This window comes from Panthera pardus, unplaced genomic scaffold (assembly GCF_024362965.1).
Source record: "Panthera pardus isolate Hobbes unplaced genomic scaffold, ASM2436296v1 HiC_scaffold_20, whole genome shotgun sequence".
NCBI lineage: Eukaryota > Metazoa > Chordata > Mammalia > Carnivora > Felidae > Panthera > Panthera pardus.
Genome location: NW_026526766.1, coordinates 23991778 through 24019221, shown reverse-complemented (window position 1 = coordinate 24019221; position 27444 = coordinate 23991778). Strand labels below are relative to the sequence as shown.

General features: G+C 41.3%; 1 protein-coding gene across 4 annotated transcripts in view; it reads left to right on the top strand.

Moving 5' to 3' along the window:
- The window catches only part of RASEF (RAS and EF-hand domain containing), a 79259-nt gene that overhangs the window by 16413 nt on the left and 35402 nt on the right, over positions 1-27444 (top strand). For all 4 annotated transcript variants that reach the window (XM_019423567.2, XM_019423566.2, XM_019423568.2 and 1 more), the window contains exons 2-4: positions 17613-17759; positions 20933-21023; positions 26297-26392. In XM_019423567.2, the coding sequence (XP_019279112.2) occupies positions 17613-17759; positions 20933-21023; positions 26297-26392 (334 nt within the window). The remainder of the gene's footprint in view (positions 1-17612; positions 17760-20932; positions 21024-26296; positions 26393-27444) is intronic.

Sequence of the window (27444 nt, the reverse complement as noted above, 5' to 3'; positions counted from 1 at the left end):
TTTACTTATCCATTTGGGAAATTTCTACTTTGTGGCTGTTACTGTACAATGAGCAGTCTGTCACATGTCTTTGGTAAACACATGGACACATACAATGCATTGCTCTTAATAACTGCAAAATGATTTAAGATTTCCTTGCTAACTCAGGGACATCATCATGAAGTCTGGTTTCATCCTGGGCTGTAGTATAGTGATATCCCCAGGATTTGTGGAGATGGTAGTTCAGCGTGGCTTTCTGAGTTCCTATATACATTTTCTCTTCTAGCTGTCAGGCTACCCGGTGACACTTCATGACTGTCAGTTCTTCCTTCCTGGGTACCTCCATCTGCTGAGGATTCACAAAGCAAATGATTAGAATTGTGTTTTCAAACCTCTGTTTGAATGCAGGTTATTCCTGTACTGAGCAGGGGTGTTGTAGAGGCTGTTTTTTATTCTTTCTTGGCTTTCAACCTTCTTTGGATTCTTCTTGGTGCCAGATCCCTGAATTTTAGGTGGCTGGAGCACTGTTGTCATTTTGAAATTATTATTATTATTATTATTATTATTATTATTATTATTATTTGCAGTCTTAATTTTTATTCCAGTTAGCTCCTTTTCCCATGTTCATTTTGAAAGTTCTGCAAAGTAGACCTGATAGTTCTAAAGTATCTTTGTAGAAATGATGATACTTGGATAAGCACAAACATTCAATTTTATTATTATGAATACATGTGAGAAATAGTGTCTAGTCAAGAGTAGGAGTGGGCATATGCTTGGATGAGCCCATGGGAGTCTGGCCAGGTGTGGGGGCTTTCACCTGTGTCATGGGCCTCCAGGCCAATAGCTGGTCACTGAAATTATTTTTCATGCTCTGTTTTTTTGAAGTTTATTTATTTATTTTGAGAGAGAGACAGGCTGAGAGGGGAGAGAGAAAATCCCAAGCAGGCTGCGTGCTGTTAGCACAGAGTCAGGTGTAGGGCTTGATCTCAAGAACTGTGAAATCATGATCTGATCCAAAATCAAGAGTCAGACGCTCAACTGACTGAGCCACCCAGTCACCCCTTTAATGCTCTTTTTTATGAGTCTTGGGGAAATGCTACAAAAACTATCCATGGAGGTAAACACATACTACAGCTTTGTGCATTCTCCTTATCCACTCATACGAATTTTTATAATAATTTTATTGCTTATGTCAATAAGCAATTCCCTTCTTTAGTACTTGGATTGAAAGCAACCATTCAACATCTATTTCCATTTTATTTAGTAGCGTTTGGGCCAATTGTATTGCCCAGAGGGGATGTTTTCCACGCACATGAGAGCAGAGGGCAGCTCATAGCACAGGGAACCAGAACTACAAACCAGGGAGGAGTAAAGGTTTGGGATGAAAAATATAAACTGAGATAAATGTAAATACACAGCTCACTGAGATTGCCTTCTTTTTTTTTTAAATCTGATGAACCAGTGAGTTAAGATGATGACTCAATTAAGAGGCCGGTTGTTCTTTTCTTGGCTCTCCTGAGGGGCTGAGGTCAGATTCCTTCAGTAGATCGTGTTTGCAAATCTGAAGGTTGTTTGCTAGTGGGCTGCGGCTCTGGAAACTCCTAAGTGGATTTGTTTTCAGGACAACTGATCCTGGTATAATGTGAAAAAGTCAGATTTTGATAGGATTTTTGGCTGCTTTTTTTTTTTTTTAAATCACATTCCAGAAAATCACCCTTTGGGTGTTGAGAAAATCAAATGAAAAAGTAATTAAACTTTCCTGCAGGATGCTGGGAAAGCATTGAAATGGACAGTTGATGAGCAGTGGAGTGTATCTTGGGAAGCTTCTCCCTTGTGGAAAACACGCCCCAGGCACCACTGAATGAGACCAGCGGTCTCTCAAAAGGTCTTAGCTGTTGAAATGTCAGATTAATGCTATCAGCAGCATTTGACTTTAAAAGGGAAATGTGTTCAAAAACATTATGAGGAAACCTCTACAGCGAATTTAACTTTAGTTTAATATTTTGGATCCACCTCTTTGCGTAAAACAGAGACTGGAAAGCCATTATTGACTTATCTTTGTGTTTGATGGTTAGGTAAGAAGGTATGTAGGTAAAAATCAATGATACTTTAAAAGAAGTAGATTAAAAAATTCTTTGCTATGCTTTTCATACAGTAACTAAACAAACATTGCCATGTATACAAATAGTTTTAAGGTAGTTCAAGGATGCCGTAGAAAAAGCTTTCTTATTTAATTACATGATCTTCCAGAGAAAACTGTAGTAACCCTCGAGAGAGGTTTTTAAGAAGGCCAGAGCGGGTTGTATATGATGTACAACAAAATTTCTTGCCCATATCATCCATACACCGGCATAAGGTCAAGATTTAACTGTTCAAGAAAACGTGACTATAGCTTTGGCACCAGTTATCTTTCCATGATGTCAATAATAATTTAGCATTATATGAATAATCAGTAGTAGTTTTTTAACATATACTAAATACAAATTCAAGAAATATGTTTGCTGCTGAGTGAACAGGTAGGATGCACTTATATCCCAGAATATGCTAATTTTAGGAGAGAAAAAATGTGCTCTTTAGTGGTACTACTCATGATTCTGAAACCAAAATGTACATGTTCGTTTGTTACAAATGCATCCTTGTTTATTAATGAGAAAATATAGTCAGGATTCACAACATCAGTTCAGCCATTCAGCTGGAGTTCTGATTTCAGCAACCTCAGAACACAGAAAGGCGGATCTGAGGTGGATGGACAACGAAGGCACCTGTGCCTATTAGACATATTAGTGACAAACCTCTGCAGGACAGACAGTTTCTGGAGTAGACAATTTTGGACTCTTTCCTAGTATTATATGGTAAATATTGGGCACGTCCCCTGTTAGAAACAATGCAAAATGAGAAAAGGGAAAAATAAATGAAGGGCAGCAGTGGGTTTAGAGTAACAGTGTACGCTCTTGCCTGTAGGGTTGAGATGTGCTTTCTGGAAAGCCCTGCTTTCTCACAGTGTTCAGGAGGGGATTGGCCCTTCTTCCTTGGCAGTTCGATTTCCCTTAGTTAGTCTCATCTCTGACTCTGTGACCAGCAAGGTTCATCTGCTCCCTCCTCAGCATGGACTTCCTCAGCCAACCTCAGATCCAGCACAGAAGTCCATATTCTCTTCTCCTCTTCAGCTCCCACTGAGTCCTCCTTCTCTAGGCTCTGGCCTCCTTTATTTGTTGATGCAAGATCTGTGTCAGGTCAGCTCTCTGGTGCTGCAAGGGATATGGAGGCTGATAGGGTAACAGGGAAGGTAAACATTCACAGAAAACAGTCCACAGAGCTTCAGGTGAAGTGTGGCAGGGGATCTGAAAGGGAAGATTTCTTGTGGTTGAGACAGGGCAGGCTTCGTGGAGGAGGCAACTTTTGGGAGAGCCTTGACTGATATGCAGGGTTCACTTTCTGAAAGAGCTTTTTATTTATTTGTTTGTTTTGAAATTTATTTTTTTGAGAGAGAGAGAGAGAGAGCGAGCACGCAAGCAGAGGAGCAGCAGAGAGAGAGAGGGAGAGAGAGGAATCCCAAGCAGGCTTCATGCCATCAGCAAAGAGCCCAGTGTGGGGCTCGTTCCCGTGAACTGTGAGATCATGACCTGAGCCGAAACCAAGAGTTGGACATTCAACCAGCTGAGCTACCCAGGTGCCCCAGGGTTTACTTTCTAGATAGGAAATACAAAGGGTTTTGATTTGATCAGAGAGCAATATCAAAGTACACTTTGACCAGGAAGGGATGCATGTGTTTCCAAACCCTTTTTCAGTCTTAAAATTTGAAAAAAATGGTTAAGGAATGGGATGATGTGAAATCGACCAAAGTGACATATTTGATCTGAACATTGTCTCCTTTGTTGAAAATTTATGTATTACATGTTGAGCACTGTCAAAAATATTTGAGGACAGTAAGCACCTAAGAGTGCTTAGAATATGAGCAGGTTGAAGGAAATGAGGTAGGAAGTAGAGTGGTCAGAGAATTGATCCTCAAACCCAGAATTTTCCTGTGAATAAAATGAGAGAAACTAATATGCTTGAGATTATCTAACTTTCTTGGAATTGTATTTTATTGTCTGACAAATTGCTTTTATTATATATGTGGTCCTTGAAATAGTTCTACTCAAAAAGTTTTAAAAATAAGGTTATTTCTAAAACATATACACATTATATATACATTAAGGCAAAGAAAATCTTTTGATCAATCTTGTGACTGTTAAAAAATTGTGTAAGTGGAATAGTTAGTTTTGGAAAATACTTTAGCACTTTAATCAGTTACTTATTCATCTCTACTTCTTATATTTCCACGAAGAATATATCTTTCTTCATTGTGGTCTTTTATGCTTTTTCTGCACCATAAAATTGTTTGTGATCTTCTTTAGAGTTCCATTTTATGATTATTAAATTTGAAATTATTGACATCAGCATTGAGGCTTCTTTGAAGGTCATCATGTTTTTAATTGAGAAAACATTCTCTAAGCGCTGAGGTACAGTCATAGAGAAAATTCTGCCATAAGCTTAGAGCAAATTCTGATAAATGGCAGATATTCTCAATTGTATTTAGTTTTAGTATGGGGAAGTGTAAATATTGACATATGTAAATATTTCCACCCTTGATGGTCACAAGTTCTATGCTTTCTGTCTTCAAAGTACTTTCAAAGTACTTTCTTTGGCAAATACTTTGACAGATTTCTTAAGTTTTACAAGATAAGACTTGTCAGATGAGTTGTCTCCTACTATGATTCTTAGGAATGTTTTTCAGTACTGAGATGCTCCAGAATTGTAGGCCTTTTCAATTTCATTTTATTTTGGTACAGAGTATAAATTTAATCAAGTAAAAATAGGAGGTGGAGATATTCCAAATCAGAATTATGGAATTTTAGAATTTAATTTGTGCAACATTTGAGCTCTTAATCTGTTTAGTTCATCAGTGCCTTCCTGTTTTCAGGCTTATTTTTCAGTGAATTCCAACCTCTAACAGCTACAGAAGCTGAAGGTAGTTTTTTTTTTTTTTTTTAATTTTTTTTTTCAACGTTTTTTATTGATTTTTGGGACAGAGAGAGACAGAGCATGAACGGGGGAGGGGCAGAGAGAGAGGGAGACACAGAATCGGAAACAGGCTCCAGGCTCCGAGCCATCAGCCCAGAGCCTGACGCGGGGCTCGAACTCACGGACAGCGAGATCGTGACCTGGCTGAAGTCGGACGCTTAACCGACTGCGCCACCCAGGCGCCCCTGAAGGTAGTTTTTATAGCTCCCATTGTTAACTAATTTGATAAAAGTTTTCCAGCAGCTTTTGAACAAAATGTAATGCCAACTTAGGGGACAGGTTTACAAAAAAACCATAGGATGATTTGTTAAGTAGTTCTCGAAAGGTTCAAATGCTTCCAAAACTTGAATGATGATAAGCCACGAAAAAAAGTAATCTCCACAAAAATGTTTAGATGCTGTAATGATATGTGTGAATATATTTGAAATTCTGATAGCTACAGCTTCTCTTTCAGTTGGTAAGAATATCAAAGCCTGTTTGGGTGCAGTCATATGCACCACTGACAGTTCCACATGTATTTCTACTCCATACATTTCTTAATTTAGTAAAAATTTAATTTTTAACTAAAAGATTTTTACTAAAAGTGCTTTCGTTTTATATTGCACTGAATTTATAGTCACATTTGTAATGAGTTTGGATGTTTTACCTTCAACAAAATGAAGTTCCAAAAGCTTTACTCTGCATGAAGTGGATGGAAAAAAACAAAATCAAACCATTATTGGAATTAACTCCACTGATTTTCTTTTAGAAGCATTGATGACACTGATATAAAACTGGCCTCATTTATCTCTGCAGAGTTCCTTTTCTGCTAACCAGAGGCACATAAACACTTGTTGCGTCACCATGTGCATTTGTACAAGAAAACTTGGAAGTGAAAATACACAGAATCAATTTAGAAAGATAGTCTTTTGATCTAAGGGAAGGGTCATGCTTTGCATGCTTTCATTCTGCAGCTGCATGAATGAATTGTAGACCCTGAACAGTTTTCTTAAAAGATGTAAATGCGGGGCGCCTGGGTGGCTCAGTCGGTTAAGCGTCAGACTTCGGCTCAGGTCATATCTCACGGTTTGTGAGTTTGAGCCCCGCATCTGGCTCTATGCTGACAGCTCAGAGCCTGGAGTCTGTTTCAAAATCTGTGTCTCCCTCTCTGTCTGCCCCTCCCCCTACTCATGCTCTGTCTCTCTGTCTTTCTCAAAAACAAATAAACATTAAAAATTTTTTTAAAAAAAGGGGCGCCTGGGTGGCGCAGTCGGTTAAGCGTCCGACTTCAGCCAGGTCACGATCTTGCTGTCCGTGAGTTCGAGCCCCGCGTCAGGCTCTGGGCTGATGGCTCGGAGCCTGGAGCCTGTTTCCGATTCTGTGTCTCCCTCTCTCCCTGCCCCTCCCCTGTTCATGCTATGTCTCTCTCTGTCCCAAAAATAAATAAAAAAAGTTGAAAAAAAAAAAATTAAAAAAAAAAAAAAAAGATCAATGTATAAAAAAAAAAAATTTTTTTTAAAAAAAGACGTAGATGCTTTTAGGAGATTTGTTATTTATTATCTTCTGGATTTCTTGCGGTTAATGGTATCAGTCTGGTCCACCACGGTGGAGGCTAAATGTTGACAAACTTTTTTTTTTTTTTTACAAAAACTTCTTTTGTTTAGAATGTTTTTAGATTTACAGAAAAGTTGTGAAGACAGTACAGAGTTTCCTTATAACTTGTACCCACTTTCCCCCAGGATTAACATCTTGTGTTGGTGTAGTACACTTGTTAACAATTAGTGAACTGATCCTGGTACATCCTTATTAACTTAAGTCCATACTTTATTAATATTTCCTCAGTTTCTCCCCAGTGGACTTTTGTGTTCCAGCATCCCATCCAGGACCACATTCCGTTTAGTTGTTATATCTGCATCGGTTCCTCTTGGCGTTGGCGAACATGATGATCAAGTTACACATTTATCACCATCATTTTTGTAGAAAGGAGATTTGGTACTTACCTTTTTAAAGCATGAACCTTTGTTTGTTCTTTGAAGGCATTGCTGCTAGAAGGGTGTATTGCAAAATGTAAAGGCATTACCATTCAATAAAATAAGTTATACATGTAAGTTTTACTAAAATGGTTCAGTTACAATAGCAAGAGCATTCTAGTTACTTTCTGTTGCTGTGGGGCAGGGTGGTCCGACTTCTGTTTTCTGTACCAATTTCATGTACACTGTGCCTTTAATTTCCTAATTTCCCATTGATTTGGCCACACAGCCGCCTGGCTGCCCTGTGCATCTTGCAGATAGTGGCACAATAGGCTGGCTGCCCGGATGGCCAGCAGGGCAGCCGTCCCCAGCCTTTCTCCACCACCATCTGAGATCCACAAGAGTTACCTGTCTACAGCTTCTCTTGTCTGAGCCTAATGTGTCTTATCAGCGAGCATTCTGTTCCTTAGTCCTGAAAGAAAAGGCTTAGTTACACTGTGTCTGAAAAGGATCAGGAAAGGAGAGATGGGCTTATCACTGATTGTCTTCTGATTTAGCCACCTGTTGGTGAGAAGTTTCTCCACTGCACGGGTGGGGTATGTCACACACCACTAGGTGACAGCAAGAGGTAAAAGGGTACAGATCCACAGCTCACCCTGGCTTATTGTAATGCAGCTGTTAATAACTTCGGTGCATAGTTAGTACATAGTTTAATAATAGTTACCTACTGTTAATGTAGCTTTTTGATTAGCATTTATCCAGAATTTTCCTTTTTTTTAAGTCAAGACAGAATACAGGACAACAGGATAAACTGAGATTGTCCCAGGCAAACCTGGGAAGGTGACAGATGTCTTCTAAAGGAAAATTTTGAATAGGAACTGATGTGGCACTCTTTTATTTTCTCGCTAACTCCCATCTTTCTTACCAAAACAAAGAGATTTTCAGTGAAAATACACCAGTTTGCACTAACATTACTAGATTATGCCTACATTTAACTTGATGCCAGGTAAATTGATAGAAGAGAAATACTGGGGGTATGAATGTGCAAGGTCAGTACTCTTAAGTAAAGAGGTATGTATTCTCACATACACCTGCACACATATAGAGCACGCTGACAATGTGATATCCGTATATAAAAAAAATTGTTCTGCACCTAGGGGCAAGATGTGAACGAAGGCCCGCCCGTTCCCTTGTGTATAGAAAGCTAGGCCTGCATTGCCCCATGCTCATTACTGTGCTCAGGGCCTTCTGTTAATAGACTTATAACAGGCATCAAAGGAAGGTCCATTGGCCCTCGGCCTGTTTGTGTAAACAAGGTTTTATTGGAGCATAGCCAAGCTCATTCATTTATGGTTTGTCTATGCCTGTTTTCATGCTACAATGGCAAGGTTGAGTATTTGCAATAGAAATCGTAAATGTTTTCTGACTGGTGCTTTACAGAAGACTTTTACTGACTCTTTTGGAGCACTTGGACCCAATTCCAGCATGGGTGGGGGCTGACCTCTGCACCCCCTCCCCCACCAAAACCAAGCAATCCTTGAACACCAGCAGGGTGTTCAAGAATTCAACTCAATTCTGACAGTTGGAGATAACATCAGATGCCACAGGTTAAGGGTTCATCCCCTATCCCCACTGCAGATGCCAGTCACAAGCCCCAGGCTGTTACCTGTGCTTCTGACTGGTTGGGTTTCAATTAATTCACTAGAGAGGCTCACAGAACTCGGGAGACACCTACTTAACATTTACCAGTTTATTAAAGGCTATGACATAATATGTATCAGCCACGTGAAGAGATACCTAGGATGAGGTCCTAACCAAAGGAGATTCTGTCCTTATGGAGCTTGGGGCCCACCCTGGTGGCACATGGAAGTGTTCTGGCTTTCCCCAAACATGGAAACTCTCTGAAAAGGAGCAAAAAGATGTTCTCTTGGGTTTTTATGGAGGGTTCATTACACAGTCGTGACTGGCTCAATTGTTGGCCATTGGCGCGTCTCCTCTCCCTGGAGGTCATGGCGTGGGGTGGGTGGGGCTGAAAGTTTCAACTCTTTAATCCTATGGTTGGTCTTCCTGGCAACCAATCACTCCCCTAGGATGGGATCCAAAAGTCACCTTCGGTGATAAAAAGACTCCCATTTCACCTTTATGGCTCTGCAGCTTTTCAGGAACTGTGGATGAATACCAAATCTATCTAAGAAATGTATTTTGGTCACCCGAGTGACCAAATATATATTTCTTATGAATCATTACATCACACGCCTGGACCATAAGCTTTGCAGACTGACCTCGGGCATGACCCAGTTCTCATTTTTTAGTTTCTTCGGCACTGGCACCCATAAGACAGCAGTTCTGTCTGTGATCTGATGTGGTCCACATCACACCACTTTTTCCCTTTTGGCCCCTTCCCAAAACACAACCCAGAAGCACACAGGAGATAACCCCTAGTTCTTTCTAATGCATTGGGGTAGAGGGGTCAAGAGCAATAACAGACCATAATAATGGCCAACATTTATGGATTCCCTGCAGTGTGCCTGGTACAGTTGTGTGTGCTTCAGTAGGAGTTAATGGTCGCATTATGTGGTAGGTTCCATTACTGTCCTCGCTCTATGTCTGAGGAAACTGAAGCTCAGGAGGTTAAGCGTTTTGCCCTGGGTCACGAAGCCAGATGTGGTGAGGAAGCATTTGATTTAGCGAGGCCATTACACTTCCCCCACGCACTATTCATTCACGACTGAGGCAGGCCTCAGCTGTTGGGAGCGTGCCCTCCCTAAACCTTTAGCACAGTGCCTCTTGCTGTTTCTGTCTTCCTCCCTCCATTGGTAAACTCCCAGTAACTAAATGTCAGTGATTTCAAATAGGAAGCAATTTACAATTTGAAATGTTTCTAGACTTTGAATCATCTCCCAGGGAGTTTCCATTTTAAAATCTTTGCTGGAATGTTACCCATATAAGTGCTTAGGGAAGTAAAATACTCGTCAGGGTGATGGGAATCCTGAAGGAATTTTATCCGTGGGAGATGTATTTGGGAGGGGGCCTGGATGAGGCACTGGTGGTTGAACACCCAGACTAGATCATCCTCTGCCTGAGCAGTAGCAAAGCAGAGCCAAGGAAAGGGCAGGCCAGTGGACTGGCTTCTCTTTCTGTCTGTGGGATGGTGGGACCGAGTTGAAGAGATCATTATTTTTTTTTTTCCCTCTGGAAGGGAGAGCCGGAAATAATTTTGTAACTGAGTTAATGTTCTCACCTTTTGTGAGAACACCAGCGGGAATCACTTCCAGTCAGAGGCGGCCGGCTTCAGGCGGTTAGTGGGCCGAGAGGCACACCCTTGTCTGGAGAGAGAGACACGAACTTCACAGAGAGAGCTAATGCTGCCTTAGGGCCAGAGCTGGATTTGGCTGTTGGAATTTATTTTCTAGTCATTTGGGGTTTACTCTGAAATATGATGTACTATGTAATAAGAGTACATTTTGAAGTCAGTACCTTTTACCTAACTTGTGTGGGGGTAAAAGGATAAGCCTTTCCACTTACTGACCAAATGACAGTATGGGTGGTTCAGGGCATCCAGAGAGATCAGCTGGTGTCACCTGAATAGGAATATACCCATTTTTATTACCCCCAAAGAAAAATAAAACTATCTGATTTTTAAATTAATTTTTATTTATTTTTTATTTTAGAGAAGGAGAGAGAGCAAGTGGGATAGAGGGGCAGAGGCAGAGAATCTCAAGCAGGCACCATGCCCAGTGTGGAGCCTGACATGGGGCTCGATCCCATGACCCTGGGATCATGACCTGAGCCGAAATCAAGAGTCAGATGCTCAACTGACTGAGCCACACAGGCACCCTGAAACTATCAGATTTTTTTAAAAAAGATTTAGTTTTTAGAGCGATTTTAGGTCCATGGAAAAATTAAGAGGAATGTGCAGAGATCTCCCATATACCCCCTGGCCACACACTTGCCAACTTCCTCCATTTTCCAGAACTCCCATCAGAATGATACATTTGTTACAATTGATGAACCTACATTTATACATCATAGTCACCCAGATTCCTTATTTTACATTAGGGTTCACTTGTGTACATTATGTGGGCAAAGGTACTGTGACATATACCCATTATTATGGTACAGAGTATTTTCATTGCCCTAATGAAATACTGTCTCCAGGTTTTACCTTTTCCAGAATGTCATAGAATTGGAATTAATATGTAATCTCTTCAGATTGGTTTGTTTCATGTAGTAATATGCATCTAAAGTTCCTCAATTCTTCTCATGGCTTCACAGGTCAGTTTTTTAGTGTTGGGCACTATTTTGTTGTCTGGATGCACCAGAGTTTATCCACTCACCTACCCGAGAACATCTATCTGGGTTGCTTCCCAGTTTTGGTAATTATGACTGAAGTGGCTATATGGATTCATATGCAGGGTTTTGTGTGGACATAAGTTTTCAACTCCTTTAGGTAAATTGCTAGATTGTATGGTTAAGAGTACATTTAGTTTTCTAAGTAACTGTCAAACTGTCTTCCCAAGTGAATACCATTTTGCATTCCTGCCAGCAATGAATGAGAGTTCCTGTTGATCCACATCCTCACCAGGATTTGATGTTGTCAGTGTTCTGGATTTTGGCCATTCTAATAGGTGTTGTCGTATCTTTTGTTTTCATTTGCATTTCCCTGATGCCAAATGATGTGGAGCAGTTCTTCATATGTTTATTTATCATCTGTATATCTTCCTTGGTGAGGTGTCTGTTAAGGTCTTTGACTCGTTTTTTAAGTCAGGTTGTTTGTTTTTTTACTGAGTTTTAAGGGTTTTTGAGGGGTATATTTTGGATGACACTACATTATCAGATGTACCTTTTGCAGATATTTTCTCCAGTCTGCGGCTTATCTTCTCATTTTCTTGGCACTTTCACAAAGCAGTTTTTAATTTTAGTGGAGTCCAGCTTCTCAGTTCTTTCTTTAATGGATTATGCCTTTGGTGTTGTATCTAAAACTTTGTTGCCATACCCATGGTCATCTAGGTTTTCTCCTTTCTTATCTTCTAGAAGCTTTATAGTTTGGCATTTTACATTTAGGTCTGTGATCCATTTTGACTTCATTTTGGCGAAGGGTATAAATTCTGTGTCTCTGTTGGTTCTTTTGTAAGAGGAAGCCCAGTTCTAGCACCGTTTGTTGCAAAGACTGTCTTCGCTCCATTGTATATTACCTTTGCTCTTTTGTCAAATATCCATTGACTATATTCATCTGGGTCTCTTTATGGGCTCTCTGTTCTGTTCTTGTGATCTGTTGGTCTATCTGATCAGATTTTACTTGTCTATAATTTTACACATTCTATGGCAAAGGAAAGTAGAAGTTCATGAAAACTTCTGAAGTTGTACATTTCTGGATTCAATGACAGTGGACTTAGATTTACCTTTATCTCTACAAACTTGTTTCAAAGTCCTTTGCTTAATTACCTGCTTCAGCCAAAACGTTGTGAAGATGGAAATAGGAAAGATGCATGTTTGATTAAGTTATCACTTCATTTTAACACTTCCGCTGGATTCCTACTCTCTCAGTAACTGCCCTGCACCCCCACCATGTCTTTGCTGTGCTTTCAGGCCCTGTGAGGTCCTCTGGCTCCTGCTAACTTCTCAGGCCACATCCACATCTGATGCTGCTGCTGTCCCTCCCCCACTCTGAGCTGTCCAGCCCCACCAGCTTCTTTCAGTTACCTGCTCCCTGCCCCCACCTCTTCAGCTTATGGTTACAGGTGCCTGGGACAGGCCACCATTCCCTCACTTCTTTCCTACTTTCTGCCTAATTGACATCTACTCATCCCTCAAGTAATCCCCTAAAGGCTGGTCATGTTCACCTGTCTATGCTGCCAGAGCATCTTGTACTTAACCTTCAAATGAGGGAAGGAACTCAGTCTGTTTTTTAGCATTTTACTTTCAGGATGTAGCATGGTGCCCCTTGCATGGCATGGATGTTTTAATTTCCCACGCTCATATATTAGTGTCATAATGTCAGTTTTCTTATGGCAGTCGCTAGTGTACAATGATGTACTTTGTACATTGGTACTTACTGCTGTTAGCTTTTGTTCATAGCAAACTGTTTGGGCTTTAGATCTGTTTAACTTATAGTTTGAATGAATAGGTTAGCTCCCTATTTTAATGCTTAAGGGAGCAAGACTTGGAATCTAATGGAGTCTTTTCCTAACAACCTTATTGGATCACTGTGTTCCTTAGTGCGGAGTGGTGTTGTCTGTGCTTGGCTGTTCCCAGAGGTGCCCTTATTATTTTTTTTTTTTTAATGTTTATTTATTTTTGAGACAGAGAGAGTGAGTGAGCACACAAGCAGGGGAGAGGGAGAGAGAGAGATTGGGAGAGGGAGAGAGAGAGATTGGGAGAGGGAAACAGAATCTGAAGCAGGCTTCAGGCTCTAAGCTGTCAGCACAGAGCCCCACAAGTGGCTTGAACTCACAAACTGAGACTGTGACCTGAGCTGGCAACCACCTGAGCCGCCCAGGTGGCCCCCAGAGGTGTCCTTAGATCAGAGGTGTGCAGGCATTCTAAATACCAGCTCTGCTACATTACATACACATAAAGGTAGATATAGACGTGCTCTTCTAAGTAAAGTGTTAATCCTGTGAAAATATGTGACCCTTTAAAAATTTTTGCACATCTTAAGCATACCTGTTTTTCTTCCAAATTCGTGTAATAGCCCTTTCAGCTTCAGTGGGAATATTTGTGATTTAAAATGCATATTTCCCAAGATAATTTTATTTTGGTTTTTATTTTTTATTTTCCCAGGGACAATTTTAAAATTCTAAGTTGTAAATTTTTCGTCAGTAATTAGCCATCACCGCTGTCCTTTTTTTTTTTTAACAAAATGATCTTGTAGTTTATCAGACAAGAAGATGAGTAGGCTCAAGTTTTAAACATTTAAAGCTGGTTGATAATTCAGTGTGTGTTGTTCTCTGATCTGATGTCTTTCTCAGCCTTTCATTTGATCTCTTTCCTTCAGACATAAATTAGATTACTTTTAGTGTTAGGGGCTCTCCCAGCACTGAAGTGCAGAGAGTGTGTTTTGTCTTGGCTAACTAAAGCATATGATTCGACCCTCTGTTGGTACCGAGTATTTGTCAGGCACACCTATAAACAGGTGTACGTGGTACTTGTGAATCCAAACGTAATTGCCTGAGATGAGTCCCTGGACTTAACAAATTAAAAGAGCTTCAGGCTTGTCACCACCGGGCACCACACTCAGCACCCACCTGTGCCACCCTGGGTTGGGCTAGAAAAAACCAGATCTGTGTGTGTGGCATTGTGCATCCTCTGCTTGTTTAACCTTTGATGGCAGGAGCAAGGACACGGGGGAGGCTGGTGACTGTGGCACTCTTAGCAGAATAAAGATCGTCTTGGCACCAAATAGTGGCACCAAGTCTGCTGTGCTGAAGAACCCACATGTGTTTAGCTGCCTGTGCGCGGGGCACAGCATTGAAAGCTTGCATAGAGGGACCAGGTATCATCTCTTGTTACAATAAAACATTTTTTGTCTTTGTTTTTTTCCATGAGGTGTCAGAATTGCCAGGTACTTTCTGGTGGCTGTCTCAGCATAATCCAGGTGGTTCTCTGGTTTCACAGATAGAGACCAAATGAGGCACACAGGAATATGGGGGGCGGGGGGAAGGTCGGAATGTGCCTTATTGTCTCCTAACGTGCTTTCCCCAAATAGCTTTACGCAAACCAAATTTTATGAGATTATCTCATTTTAATCTTAGTCATGCCTTCCTTCTTTAAAGGAGTCTCTTTGTGATGTGGACAATCCCTGCAGCGATAATATACATCCTCCTGCAAAGTAGGTTTTTAAAAATCTTGGTATGTTAAATCTTCTTCATGCCCTTGGGACCCCTGAAGACCAGCTCAACATCTACTCTTGGCACGAAGAGCTAGTTTCTCCATGGGGAGCTGGACTCGAGCCAGAGGGGCTGAGCTGGAATCCTGGCTTTGCTATCAGGACAGTGCTTACCTGTCTCTGTCTCAGTTTCCTCTTCGGTAAACAGGATACTAGTGGTAACTTCTTTATAGGGTTGCCAGGAGGGTTGAGTGACTAGTACATAATAAATGCTAAATCACTGCCTGGACTACATATGGAAGGTGCTTAGTAAGTATCTGCTTCAGTATATGAATGCTTCAGAAGAGTCTTTTGTTTCCTTGAAAGAGAGGGGGTGGTGGTGGTAAAGACTTAACCCTGGTCATAGAAGCTTTTACGTAGTAAATACAAAGCTAGCACGGAAGAGGATGAGGAAGTAATTTAATCTGGAAGAGGATGATTAAAAAAACAACATAGGAAACTATAATGCCAACTTTTTAAGTTCAAACTGACTATAACAAGTTCCAAGTCATAGTGGCTTGGAACAAACTTACAAAATACAAACTTATTTCTTTCTCGCGTGTCATTCAGATTAAAGTGGTCAGTCAGCCCTGCAGGGCAGGTGACCTCAGTGTGGGGACTCCAGAATCCCAGCGCACTCTATCCTGTGTCTTTGCCATATTAGACTTCTCCACTTAAACTATAAGGATGAGGAAGAGAGGTGGAAATAGGTAGAGGAGTGGGAAGAGAGGGAGAGGGAAAGGGGGTGGAAGGAGAGACACAGAGAGAGAGACAGACAGACAGACAAAAATGAGTATAAGCTGAGGATTTTATGAAGGATTTTAGGGAATAAGCCATGAAGTGGCAAACACACCATTTCTCTTCCCACTCCATTGATCAGAACTAGTCACATGGCTCCGGTGTACTTGCCTGCGGTTCTGGGAAGTAGCTTCTCCCTGTGTGCCGGGTAAGAAGAAGCAGGACAGATGAGCATTCCAGTAGTCTGTAGCATGATGGTTAACTATAGAACCTATCTTCTGATGATGGCAGATATTTTCTAGAATCGATCTGTTTGTATACTTCACTGTAAACCATCTGTAAACCATAACTTCTTTATAATGTCAAGACCAGCAAAGGACTTGAGAAGATTTAGAAATCATTATGTGTCTTTCTTATTTTTGAAATTTGCAGAAAGTCAGGAAATCTGATCTCTGCTTCTGAACATTTTATTGTGCTGTTAGCCACTAAACTAGGACTCTAGGTGACAGTATCTTAATGGCCATCTCTGACAGGCAGGTCCCTATTAAGGAGAAAGTTTTTATGTTTTGTATTCTGCTGGTGATCCGTAAATGACAAAAGGCAAAGAAGTTAATGATCCAGTTATGCACTGAGGTTGCATGGGACAATATAAGAGTATTTTTTGTTTTGTTTCCTGCTCTAGTAAGTACAGTTCACTATTGCAACTAGCATTTGTACTCCGCTCTGATGGGAACGGTGATGACTGCTTTCTGTCTTATATCAAATAAAGTGACTTAATCCTGCAGGTTTATTAATAACATTTCACTTGAGCAGTTCTTTTGAATCATAATTGGCATCTACACAGATTGAACAGTTTATTTAAGACCTAGGAGATTTTATAGCCACATGGGCACCCCTTGAGGCCATGCTTAACTAAGCTTCTAGGTTAATATATACCTCAGATTTTTCACTGTTTCATAGTTCAGTGGATTAATTTTGAATCCCGTTTCTAATGCAAGGTTCAGATGTCTAACATAATTGGGAAGCAAAATAGTGTTATGGTGGATCATGTGGTCTTCAGCCTCAGACTGGGGTGGCATCCCAGCTCTGTCACTCAGTCACTCAGGGACTTTTTATCGTTGGCTCTGGTTGCCTAGGTATCTCTAGTAACAAATACCAGACTGGGTGGCTTCAACAACCAAGATTTCTCACATTTTTGGAGGCTTGAAGTCCCAGATCATGGCGTTAGCAGGGTTAGTTCTTTCTGAGGCCTGTCTCCTGGGCTTTTAGATGGTCACCTTTCTGTGTCTTCACAGGGTCTTCCTTCCTTCGCGCACCAGGTCCTGAACTTGAGTCAGGGGCACCGCGAGCCCCCCTGACTCACTCCTTTATCCTCCGGCAGGCAGGCTGCCAAGGTGCATCAGTTTTTCTTTTGAAATGACTCTGGAGTATTTGTCTTTTAATAAAAGTTAATGACAAATAGAATTGTCACATATAAGTATATATGAATTTATATGAAGTAATTTTTAATGGACTATCAAGTAACAGGTATACTCACTCTTCTGATCATAAATGCTGAAATATGTCTTATTAGAGATTGGTGGAACACGTTATTAATCGGTTTAATGGTTAACTCACTTTTTTTCTGTATATCTATTTTTTACCTTTCTGTTAAAGGAAAAAAAAGAAAAACAGCAGTAACTCCCTATCATTCCCTCCCTATGCACTGGTCTACATCTTCTAACACTAAATCATGACCTTATAAAACTAAATATATACAGTTTTTATTTATCCAGTCATCCCTCAATAAATCCAGGAAAAAATGAGCTTGCTGTTCCACTTAAAAAAATAATACGGAGAATAAGGCAACGGCATCTCTTCCCTCTCTTCCGGTCCTTCTATTGTTGCTTTTTTCTTCCTTGGTTCTTACGTATCTTATTCCTCAAAGTATTGTGAAAATTTGCCTTTTTATTTTTTACTTGGTTTAATTTAGTTTTTAATTTTAATTAAATTTTTTTTTTTTTTTTTTTTGGCAGAAAAGAGCAAGTCAGTACCTTGTATCTAAACATCAACCTTGTGGAGCCAAGACTAATTCAGCCATACGAACACGTTATAAGGAACTTCATCCGTGAGATCAAACTGCAGAGCACAGAAATGGAAAGCCTGGCCATTGCAGTGAAGAGGTATTAGAACCTTTCCTTTCTCTGTGGCACGCGGGGGTCCTTTAACTGGCTCTCTGACCAGGTGGCACGTGGACTGAACTGCACTGTCGCATCATGTTGTGGGTGGGCTTCCTGAGCCTCAGGAATCTGGAGCTGCCTAAACTCAGCCAGCTATGAGGGCAGCTGCGTCGGGCAGTACTTTGTAGGGACGGCCAGCAGCCCATCAGTAGGTCGCTGTGACCCTGCCATATAAACTTTTCAAGGCCAATGATTCCATACAGACCAGTTCAGAGAGATTTGTTATCTTCTATCCAGCCACTTGAAACGTACGGGAAACTTTTCATCCAGAGAGGCAGACAGGACTCCCATTTGAAGCCTGGCCTCGTCACTGACAGGTGTGTGACAGGCAGGTTTCTGCATCTGCAGAATGAAACGATAAATATTCACCTTCTCAGGATGTTGAGATGCAATCGATGATGCCATGGCTGGAGCCCCTGGCGCAGGCTTAGTGGTGGGACTCTTCCTCTCTCCGGCCCTCCCCACCCAGCCTGAACTGAAAGCCAAAAAGCTTTAATCGCGTACTGTCATGCAGACAGTTTGTGTAAGCCATTCATCTTATTGGTTTTACCAGCAGCCCAGTGCAGAGAAAGAGCTTAGATATGTTACAATCCAAACATCAGCCTTTTTGCCCCCTGGAAGGACCACAGTCCTTTGGCAGTAGTGGGAAAGAGGGCATGTTGTTTGCCCTAATTCCTGGGTGTTCTGCCCCACAGATGCTCGTTGCTGCCATCTGTTTTACCGACATCTCCGAGCGTGCAGCACGTCCTGCTGGTCTCTGCCAGAACTTGTGACAGCCTCTTTGATAGGATGTGCCCCATGTGCATGGAGGCAGGAGAGGGCTATTCCTCTGTCTCTTTATTCTTTCCTTCAAAATGATGATCAAACTATCTAGTTGACTCTCTGCAGTAAGTGAAGGGAATTAACGTATAGAAGAGTAATGTTTTAAAACATTGATGCTAAGTAGGACTTTGTATAGTGCTGGGGTCACGCAAGAGTTGTACCATTCACAGGGGGTTTCTTAGAAAATTTTCAGTTCCTGACCCTGAACTTCTCCCTCAAGTTTGCCTGCTAGGGGCTTTCAGTAGGATAGGAGGGTGGTCCTCTGCATTCCAAATTCTGTAGAGCATTATGGAGCTGGCGGTGATTCACAGACACACATGTTGAGATTTTAGAGTGTCCAGTGAATACGTCTTAAAACAGACTAACTTCCCTGTACACACACACACATATATACACACAGACTCACACAAAACCATGTGGAACACACAGACACACACACACACACACACACACACACACACATTTACATGTGACCTTTAAGGATGTTACCATGTAAACCCATCGGGGAAAAAAGAATGGGATTCTTAATGTTCTCATCAGCAGCCAGGCTGCTCTGCTCCTGTGGAGTGAGTGTGTCATGTGTGTTGAGCTGTGTTAGTGCTTCTCTCCTTCCTGCTTCTGTGTTGTCTGGGTGGAATCCAAAGTCAGGCTCCGCCCTAGCTGTCTGAGACGTCGCTGAAGGGCTTACATGACAACTGTGCAGTTATCTTGTGTTCTTACCTGAGGGCCATCCGTCCTCACCTGGGCTTTTTGGTTGGGGGAGGGTCTCCATCTTTTCGCCCTGCACTTGGACCTGAAGAATGGTCCTAGTGTCTGGGTGGGAGCCCTGGACTAGGTTAGAGTGGACAGTCTTCATCTCATTAGACATTTCACTAGGAGTTAGGAATTGCTGGGGGCAAACACTGTGTCATTATAGAGTACCCCAATTTACCAAAAAAAAAAGTTGCTCAGAAATGAGGAGGCAGAAAGAACACATTCAGGAGCAGTCTCAGATGCCCAGATGTTTAGAAGGAGCATCTGGATATCTAGAAGGGGCAGTTGGAAAAATGGTCATAGAGGGAGAAGGGATATGTGGCTTGGCTGTTTACATTCCCAGAGTTGACCAAATCAAACCAAAGTTGCTCTGGAGATATGTAATTCCTAGATTTCAGACAGTAAGTATTTATAAACGAACCAGAAATAGCTGACTTTCTAAACCAGGTTAACATACCTTTGGACAAGCTGTAAGGTAAGGATGAAGAAAACACAAGCAGGAAGTAGTAGGAAATCATGAAAAATTTTATTCTGGGCCCTTCTCCCAACTCCTCAGTGTTCATTTGGAACTTGATATAGAAATTAAACTATAGCATGAACAGACTGTTAACAAGGAGTAAGTAAGTGGAAAGCGGGTAGGACGGTATGGCAGAAGCCTTCAAACTGGAAGATGGGAGGTCTTATATTTAGGTCCTGGTCTCTACTTTTTATTAACAGCATGTCATTGAGCGTCTAAATCTCACGCGGCTGCTTTCAAGTCTCTTGTAATCTAGTTGAGTAGGCAAGGCTCATGCAGGATAAAATTTAGATAATCAGACCTGCAGCAGAGAGAGAACAAATGATACTTTTTCTAGGGCTTAATCTGAAGCCTCAACCATTGTAAAGTGGCAGATGTCTCCATACTAGACAGTTGCTCAAGAAAACTATCCCAGAACTCTTTTCAATGAAATGTTCCCATTTCTGACTTTTTGGCAAATCCGTGTGCTCTGCCTCTAGAGAGAGGTGATTTAGTGATGACATTAATAAAAGAAACAGAATTTTTCTACAAGGTAAAGACCATATATCTGTATTCTAGAACTTTGGGAACTGATTAGAAATAGTTGTTGAGATTCCTTTTTTTTCCACTTCTAACTGTAGTACTGTGTGTTTCATAGAATAAAATCTCAAAATTATATCTAACCATCTGTTTGCCATGGGGTTCTTTTTTTGTCCAGAGTTGTCACTCAGTCATGGCAGTAAAAAGGATTTTCAGAATTTATTGACAGCTTCCCAGTGATTTGGTATCTTTATCTGTACTTTGCCACAGTCTAGTTTAATAGTGTTCTATCTAATTTATACCATTTATTTAATGTCTAGTTTTAATGTCATTTTACACCCAAATGGTCAAATTGCCAATCTCGTTTTATTATGTGGAAGGAACAGGGAATATTACTTTAAACGGCGGGTTTCTCCTCCTCTGTAAAAATAGGGGTTGGAATAGCGGAGGTTGAAGTTTTCTCTGCATGTTGCAGTGACAAGACGTGCATCCTCTTGAATTTCAGAGCCCAGGACAAGGCAGCCATGCAGTTGAGTGAGCTGGAGGAGGAAATGGACCAGAGGATTCAGGCGGCAGAGCACAAGACGCGGAAAGATGTGAGTGTGTGGGATCGGCCCCTTCTTTCCACGAATCTTGAGGGAGCACCTTTTGTAGACTGGGCGCCAGGCAAGGTGGTGCAGCAAGTCCAGGTTCCGGGGGGCTCTCAGTGCGGGCAATTTTTGGTGGTGGTGGCTTTGTGGGGAGAGTAAGGAGAGAGAGAGAGAGATAATAAGTAATCAAATAAGGCAGATAATTTCAAGCACAACAAGTGCAGTGAAAAGCAAGTGTGGTAGACCACGATGGGGAAAGGAGGCGGGGAGGCCAGCAGCCTCTTTGTAGAGGCGATGTGAGAGCTGAGGCCTGAGGATGAAGGCAGAACCCTCTTTGGTAGAGGAAGGTGGCTCAGCTTTTATACCATTGTCACTGACCATGTCCACTGCCAACTTTAAATCTAGGTTGTGGGGAAATTAAAATTCTCTCTGCAAACTTCAGTGTTTTATAATTGAATATACTTTTTAAAAAATTTTATTTATGTATTATTTATTTATTTTCTTAGAGAGCGAGAGAGAGAGTGTGTGAGTAGGGGAGGGGGCAGAGGGAAAGAGGGAGAATCTTAAGCAGGCTCCATGCTCAGTATGGAGCCCGGCGTGGGGCTCGATCCCACAACCCTGGGATCATAACCTGAGCTGAAATCAAGAGTCGGACATTCAACTGACTGAGCCACCCAGGCCACCCCTAATGGGATGTACTTTTTATTCATCATAGGCACTCTTGTGGTTGAAAGTTGCTACATCTTCAGTGATTTCCGGAGACACAATAATTGTCTTTTTTCCTTATGTAATATAGTTAGGTGATTAATGTTTACTGAAAACAGAAAATAGATATGGTATATCTTTGAGGCTAACGTTCAGTTGAACATTCTATTTTCTTTTCCACTCATTTGCTCTGTTACCACTGAGAGGCAGCAGTGGGGAGTAAGAAGGCCTGAGCATTGGCATTTGACAGGCCTTAGTGTGCTTCCTGCCTGGGGTAGGTAGCCCTGGGAAAATAACCTGCCCTCTGACGGTTGTGGTTCCATCTTAGAATGGGGTAATGTCACCTACCTGCTTTGTGGAGGTTAAGCCTGATGATCTGGCTATGTGCCTAGCACCGTGCCTGAGGTATGGTGGGTACATCGCACCTGGGGCCTACCCGCTCTTTCCTGTTGCTTTGCGTACTTTGCCTTTTTTCACATTCTTTGCCTAAAACTGCTCTCTCACATGCATGACTTCAGGTCTCTTTGTTGTCTTATTTCTTAATGACATATTTAATAACTACTGGGAAGTCATAGTCAACTGAGTGAATGGCTCAGAATCCACAGGCCCAGCTTCAGTGCAGTGGGGATCCCATTCTTCTGTTAGCACTTCATTTGTTGTAGTCTAGAAACAGAAAAATCGTAAATTCTTTTCCTTTTTTCCCTCCATCCGTTAATCTGTGTGCTCACTCCTGCATCGCACACTTATTGAGCACATAAGCTATTCTGCCGCCAGTCTCCCTGCTTCTTCCAGCTAAGTACGGAACAGACAGATTTGTTGTTGGTATTGGAGAACTTACCATGGCCCCCACCCCTTACAGCATCAGGTTTGGTTAATTATAACATCTGGCTCAGCTCAGCTCCCTGTGATTCTTCACCACACAGCTCTGGTCCGGCTTTGCTCCAGCTCTTTTCTTTGCCTGGGTAACTGTTGCCCCACTCCTTCGCCCTTTCCTGAACTTGGCAAAGTTCAGGGAAAGTCTCCTCTTCTTCTTGATGCTCTCTCCCAGTCCTCTGGCCTGTATTCCACTCTTCCTGACCTCAGCTCCTGTTGTATGTATAGTGTTATTCATTGCTTCAGTTAAATTTTTTTAGTGTAATGGCTTTCTTGCAGTATAATTGATATACAAGAAGCTGCACGTATTTAAAGCATAGAATACAATAATAGTGGGTATATCTGTATACTCTGAAACCATCACCACAGTCAAGATAATGGGGTGTATCCATCCATCTTGTGGGTTTCCTCACACCCCTTCCTCCCTCCTCTGCCCTCCTTGCCAGGCCACTGCTGTGTATCTTCTTTGGTGAAATAGCTGTTAAAGTCTTTTTCTCACTTTTAAAATTAGGTTGTTTCCTTGTTATGAAGCTTTGAGAGTTCTTATATATTCTGATTTTAACATTCTCTCCCACACTGGGACTTGTCTTTTCACTCTCCTAACAGTGTATTTTGAAGAGTCGAAAATTTTCATTTTGATGAAGTCCAATTTGTCAGTTTCTCTTTAATGGATCATGCTTTTAGCATCTAAGAAATCTTCACCTACCCCAAGGTCACAAAGATTTTCTGCTATGTTTTCTTCTGTACTTTTTTTTTTTTTTATGTTTTATGTTCTACATTTAGGATCCATTTTGCAAGGTGTGGATCAAAGTTCATGGGTTTTTTTTGCAGGTAGATATCCAGTTGTTCCTGTATCATTTGTTGAAAAGATTATTTGTTTTCCACTGAATTGCCTTTGCACTTTGTCCAAAATTGGTTTACTGTATTTGTGTGGGTTTATTTCTGGGCCTGCTGATTTGCCCCATTGATTGCTTTAGGCCAATATTACAGTATTACTTTATAATAAGTCTCAAAGTCAGGTAATGTTAGTTTTTCAAAGTTGTCTTGTCTTGGCTATTTTAGATCCTTTAATTTCCATAGAATCAGCTTGTCAGTTTCTAAAAAACAAAACAAAAACCTGCTGGGGGTTTGGTTGGACTTCATTGCATCCATAGATCAATTTGGGGAGAAATGGAATCTAAACAATAATGAATAATTTGGTCCATAAGCCTGATGCGTTATCCATTTACTTAGGTCGTCTTTAATTTCTCTTAACAATGTTTTGTAGTATTCAGTATAAAGATCTTATAAATCTTTCCTCAGATTTATTCCTATGTATTTGATATTTTAATGCTACTCTACACAGTGTTGTTGAAGATTCCATTTCTGATTGTGAATCTACAGAAGCACATTTGAGTTTTCCATGTAGATCTTGTACCCTGGAGCCTTTGTTTACCTTGTTCACACTCAGTAGCTTGTTTGGTAGATTCCATCAGAATTTCTAGGTAGCTGGTTATGTAATCTATGAATAAAGACAGTTTCACTTCTCTTTACTTCTGATGTGAACAATCACTTTATTGATTTTTCTCTCCTTACTTGCAGTGGTTAGAAGAAGAAAAGTGGTGAGACAGCCATCCTTGTCCATGTTGTTCATAGATGCCCTTTACCGAATTGAGCAGGTTCCTGGGTGGCTAAGAGTTGTTGTGCCAATCAGGAATGGAAGGTTGGATTTCGGCAGATGCTTTTTCTGTCTCTATTGAAATGACCATGGTTTTTCTCATTTCTAGAATATCAGTGTGGTGAATCACATTGATTTTCAAGTATTAAAACACACTTGCACTCTGGGGATAAACCTCAGTTATGATGTATTTTTGTTTTCATATCTTGTTGAATTCATTTTGCTAAATTTTCTTTATAATATTTGCATCCATGCTCATAAAAGATACTGGTTTATAGTTTCTTTTGATGTGTTTGATGTGTCTAATGGTGGTCTCATAGAATGAGTTGGGAAGGCTTCCCTCCCCTTCAGTTTCCTGGAAGTTTGTGATGAGTTGGTCCAAACCACTGCCACGTCTCACGTAGGTTGCTGCGATGACCTCCTATCTGATCTCTTGACATCTACCTGTGACAGGTTGGGAATGGAGAGAGCTACACAGTGATAATTTCCTGTATTGAGCTCTGGATGAAATATTTTTAAACTGTAAAACTTGTTATGTTTGGGGTCGTGGCCCTGGATTTAGTGAGGAGACTTGCCTAGTGACATCTGGGTCCATTTTGATGGCAGGAAGGCTGTCCAAGGTGGTGCCTCACTGGGAGTCTGCACATCTTCATCCCACCCGTGAAGTGGCGACACTGGCTGCCTCACCTGTAAAGCTGGATAAAGTCGGGAGGCTTACTCAGGCAAAGGTTATGATGAGTGAAAATGTTGCTCTTCTCCTATATATTTTCTCCTAAGCATAGAATATTTAATTTATGTGGGTTCTTTGATTTATATGGGTTATTTAATTTACTTGGATAATTAATACAGTCCTCCCCTTAATCCAGTAAGGCACCAAGTAAGTTGTCCCAGCTAGACAGCCAGTAAGTGGGCAGCAAGACCCTGGATCTCAGGCAGGTGTTTAGACATGGGGTCAGGTCTCCTATGCAGAGAGTGCCCTACCTTACCCCCATCTAACTCACTTCCTGTCACATCTCATCGTTAGCTTCTCCTTAGCAGTACTTCCAGAGGTCATCTTTGTTTCCTGGCTTCCCCCACCAGGATGCATGTTTGTCTGCATTGCTCCTGCTTTGTTCCTCTGTGCCCAGGACTGTTGGTGTATAGTAGGCTCTCAGTGGATATTTGTACACTCAATTTCACTGGTTATTAACATAAAACTTGATTTGAATACTAAACATAGGATATAAAGTTACATACTTTGTTAAGAGAAAAAGGAAATCTGAAGATACCTGGGCTCTTGGGAGGAGCCGACCTCCTGGGGTGCCCCTTGCCATTCTCTGACGCAGATAGGACACATTTGGGAAGTATGAGCCCATGTGGAAGCACTTAGCATAGCAATGTGTAGGTGATGTGATTTGAATTCAGGTAATGTGTGAGCTCTTGGAAAAAGGACAAACCCACCAAACCTTCCTAGGCCCTGATGACATGCTAGGGTTCAGGCAAGCACTTGGACCCGTGGCTGTTGCCATATCTTTTAATTAATAACAGCAACAATTAATTTAGCTAGTTAATTGATGTGCTATGGCCTTCCATCACAATGTGGGTAATAGTCATAGAGGTGTCTCTTCAGCTGATGTGTGCACGTAGGCTCTAGTATTCCACTCTTCTTTCACTCCTGCAGGTTCTAGTTCCAGAAGAGTCATTTGATTTATTTCTTCCATCCCTTCTCATACTCCCTGTGTGGGAGACTTGGGGTCAGCCTTAGTTTGACACAAAACATTTCCTGCTTTATGAGGTGTTGAAGAACCTATTTAAATCAATAATTTTTGTGCACCTGGATGGCTCAGTCAGTTAAGCATCTGACTTCACTCAGGTTGTAATCTCGTGGTTCATGAGTTTGAGCCCCGCGTTGGGCTCTGTGCTGTCAGCTCAGAGCCTGGAGCCTGCTTCGGATTCTGTGTCTCCCTCTCTGTCTGCTCTTCACCCGCTCACACTTTGTCTCTGTCTCTGAAAAATGAATAAATGTTAAAAAAAATTTTTTTAATCAATAATTTTTTTTTTATAGGAAAAACGTAAAGCTGAGGAAGCCCTCAGTGACCTCAGACGTCAGTATGAAACAGAAGTAGGGGATCTACAGGTGACAATAAAGAAACTCAGAAAGGTAGGTTTGTGGCAGTGAGGCTTCTAGGAATAGTCTCAGTATATCGGTGTGTTTAATTATTGGCAACTAAAAACATTTGGAATCATATTAAAGCAGCAGTTGGAATCAGATTTCAGAGTCAAACTGCACTCTCTGGAAAGATGTTTTTTTTGAAGATCCCTGATTTCCTTTTCTGTTTCCAAGGGGAACCTATCTTCTGCACACAGATCTAATAAATATTTCTGATCCCTTGAACAGTTGTCCATCAAGCCCCAGTTTTCCTTCCTCAGGTGCCCTCAATTCTCACACGTTCAGTGGACTGTGCTCATGACAGGAGGGGTACTGTCTTTACTCGTCACGTATTCCTGTATGCCTATCCCCAGCTTACTGCAAGGTACACAGTCAGTATTCAGTGAACATTAAATGAAGTAAATACTTTCTTCTACGTAGAAAGTTCCAGATCTAGGGGGCCTCAGATCAGTAGGAGGTGGGAGAGAATTTGTTGAAATGTGAGCAAAGGTGTGACTGGTTTTGGCCTTTGCTGTGTTTGGTTTCTAATGAGTAGGTTAAGTGTCACCGAGTCGTGTGCTGGTAGATACTTAACAACTGGTTCTGGAGGCAGAAGGGGGAAAGGGAGGAATCTGCAACATTTGCCAATTTCTATGCTGTGAATACTCCCACCATGAATAGTTTCAAATCACTGAGTGCACAGTTTGCAAGAGATGCTTAAAACAGGCTCTCACCTGTGGGTACGGGTTGTCTGCAGCATGGTACGGGATCCGCTTCTCGCATGTGGATTGTCTCCGTAACTAGTGGAAATATCTTGGCTAAAAGGCAAATGGATACTTAAAAAATAATCATCCCTGAAAGTAGTATCGTGGATTCTGGCACATCACTTTGCTTCTCTGGTTGTTGATACGATAACCTTTCAAGCTCTTTCCAATGTTTATATTCATGAGATTAAGGGACAGTTAACTGTATTTTGTGGGCTATTGCAGTTCAAACCTCTGGAATTATTAAAAATTTTCCCCAATAGCCTTCTTGGGAAATTATTATTGATGTCAGCCTTTTTC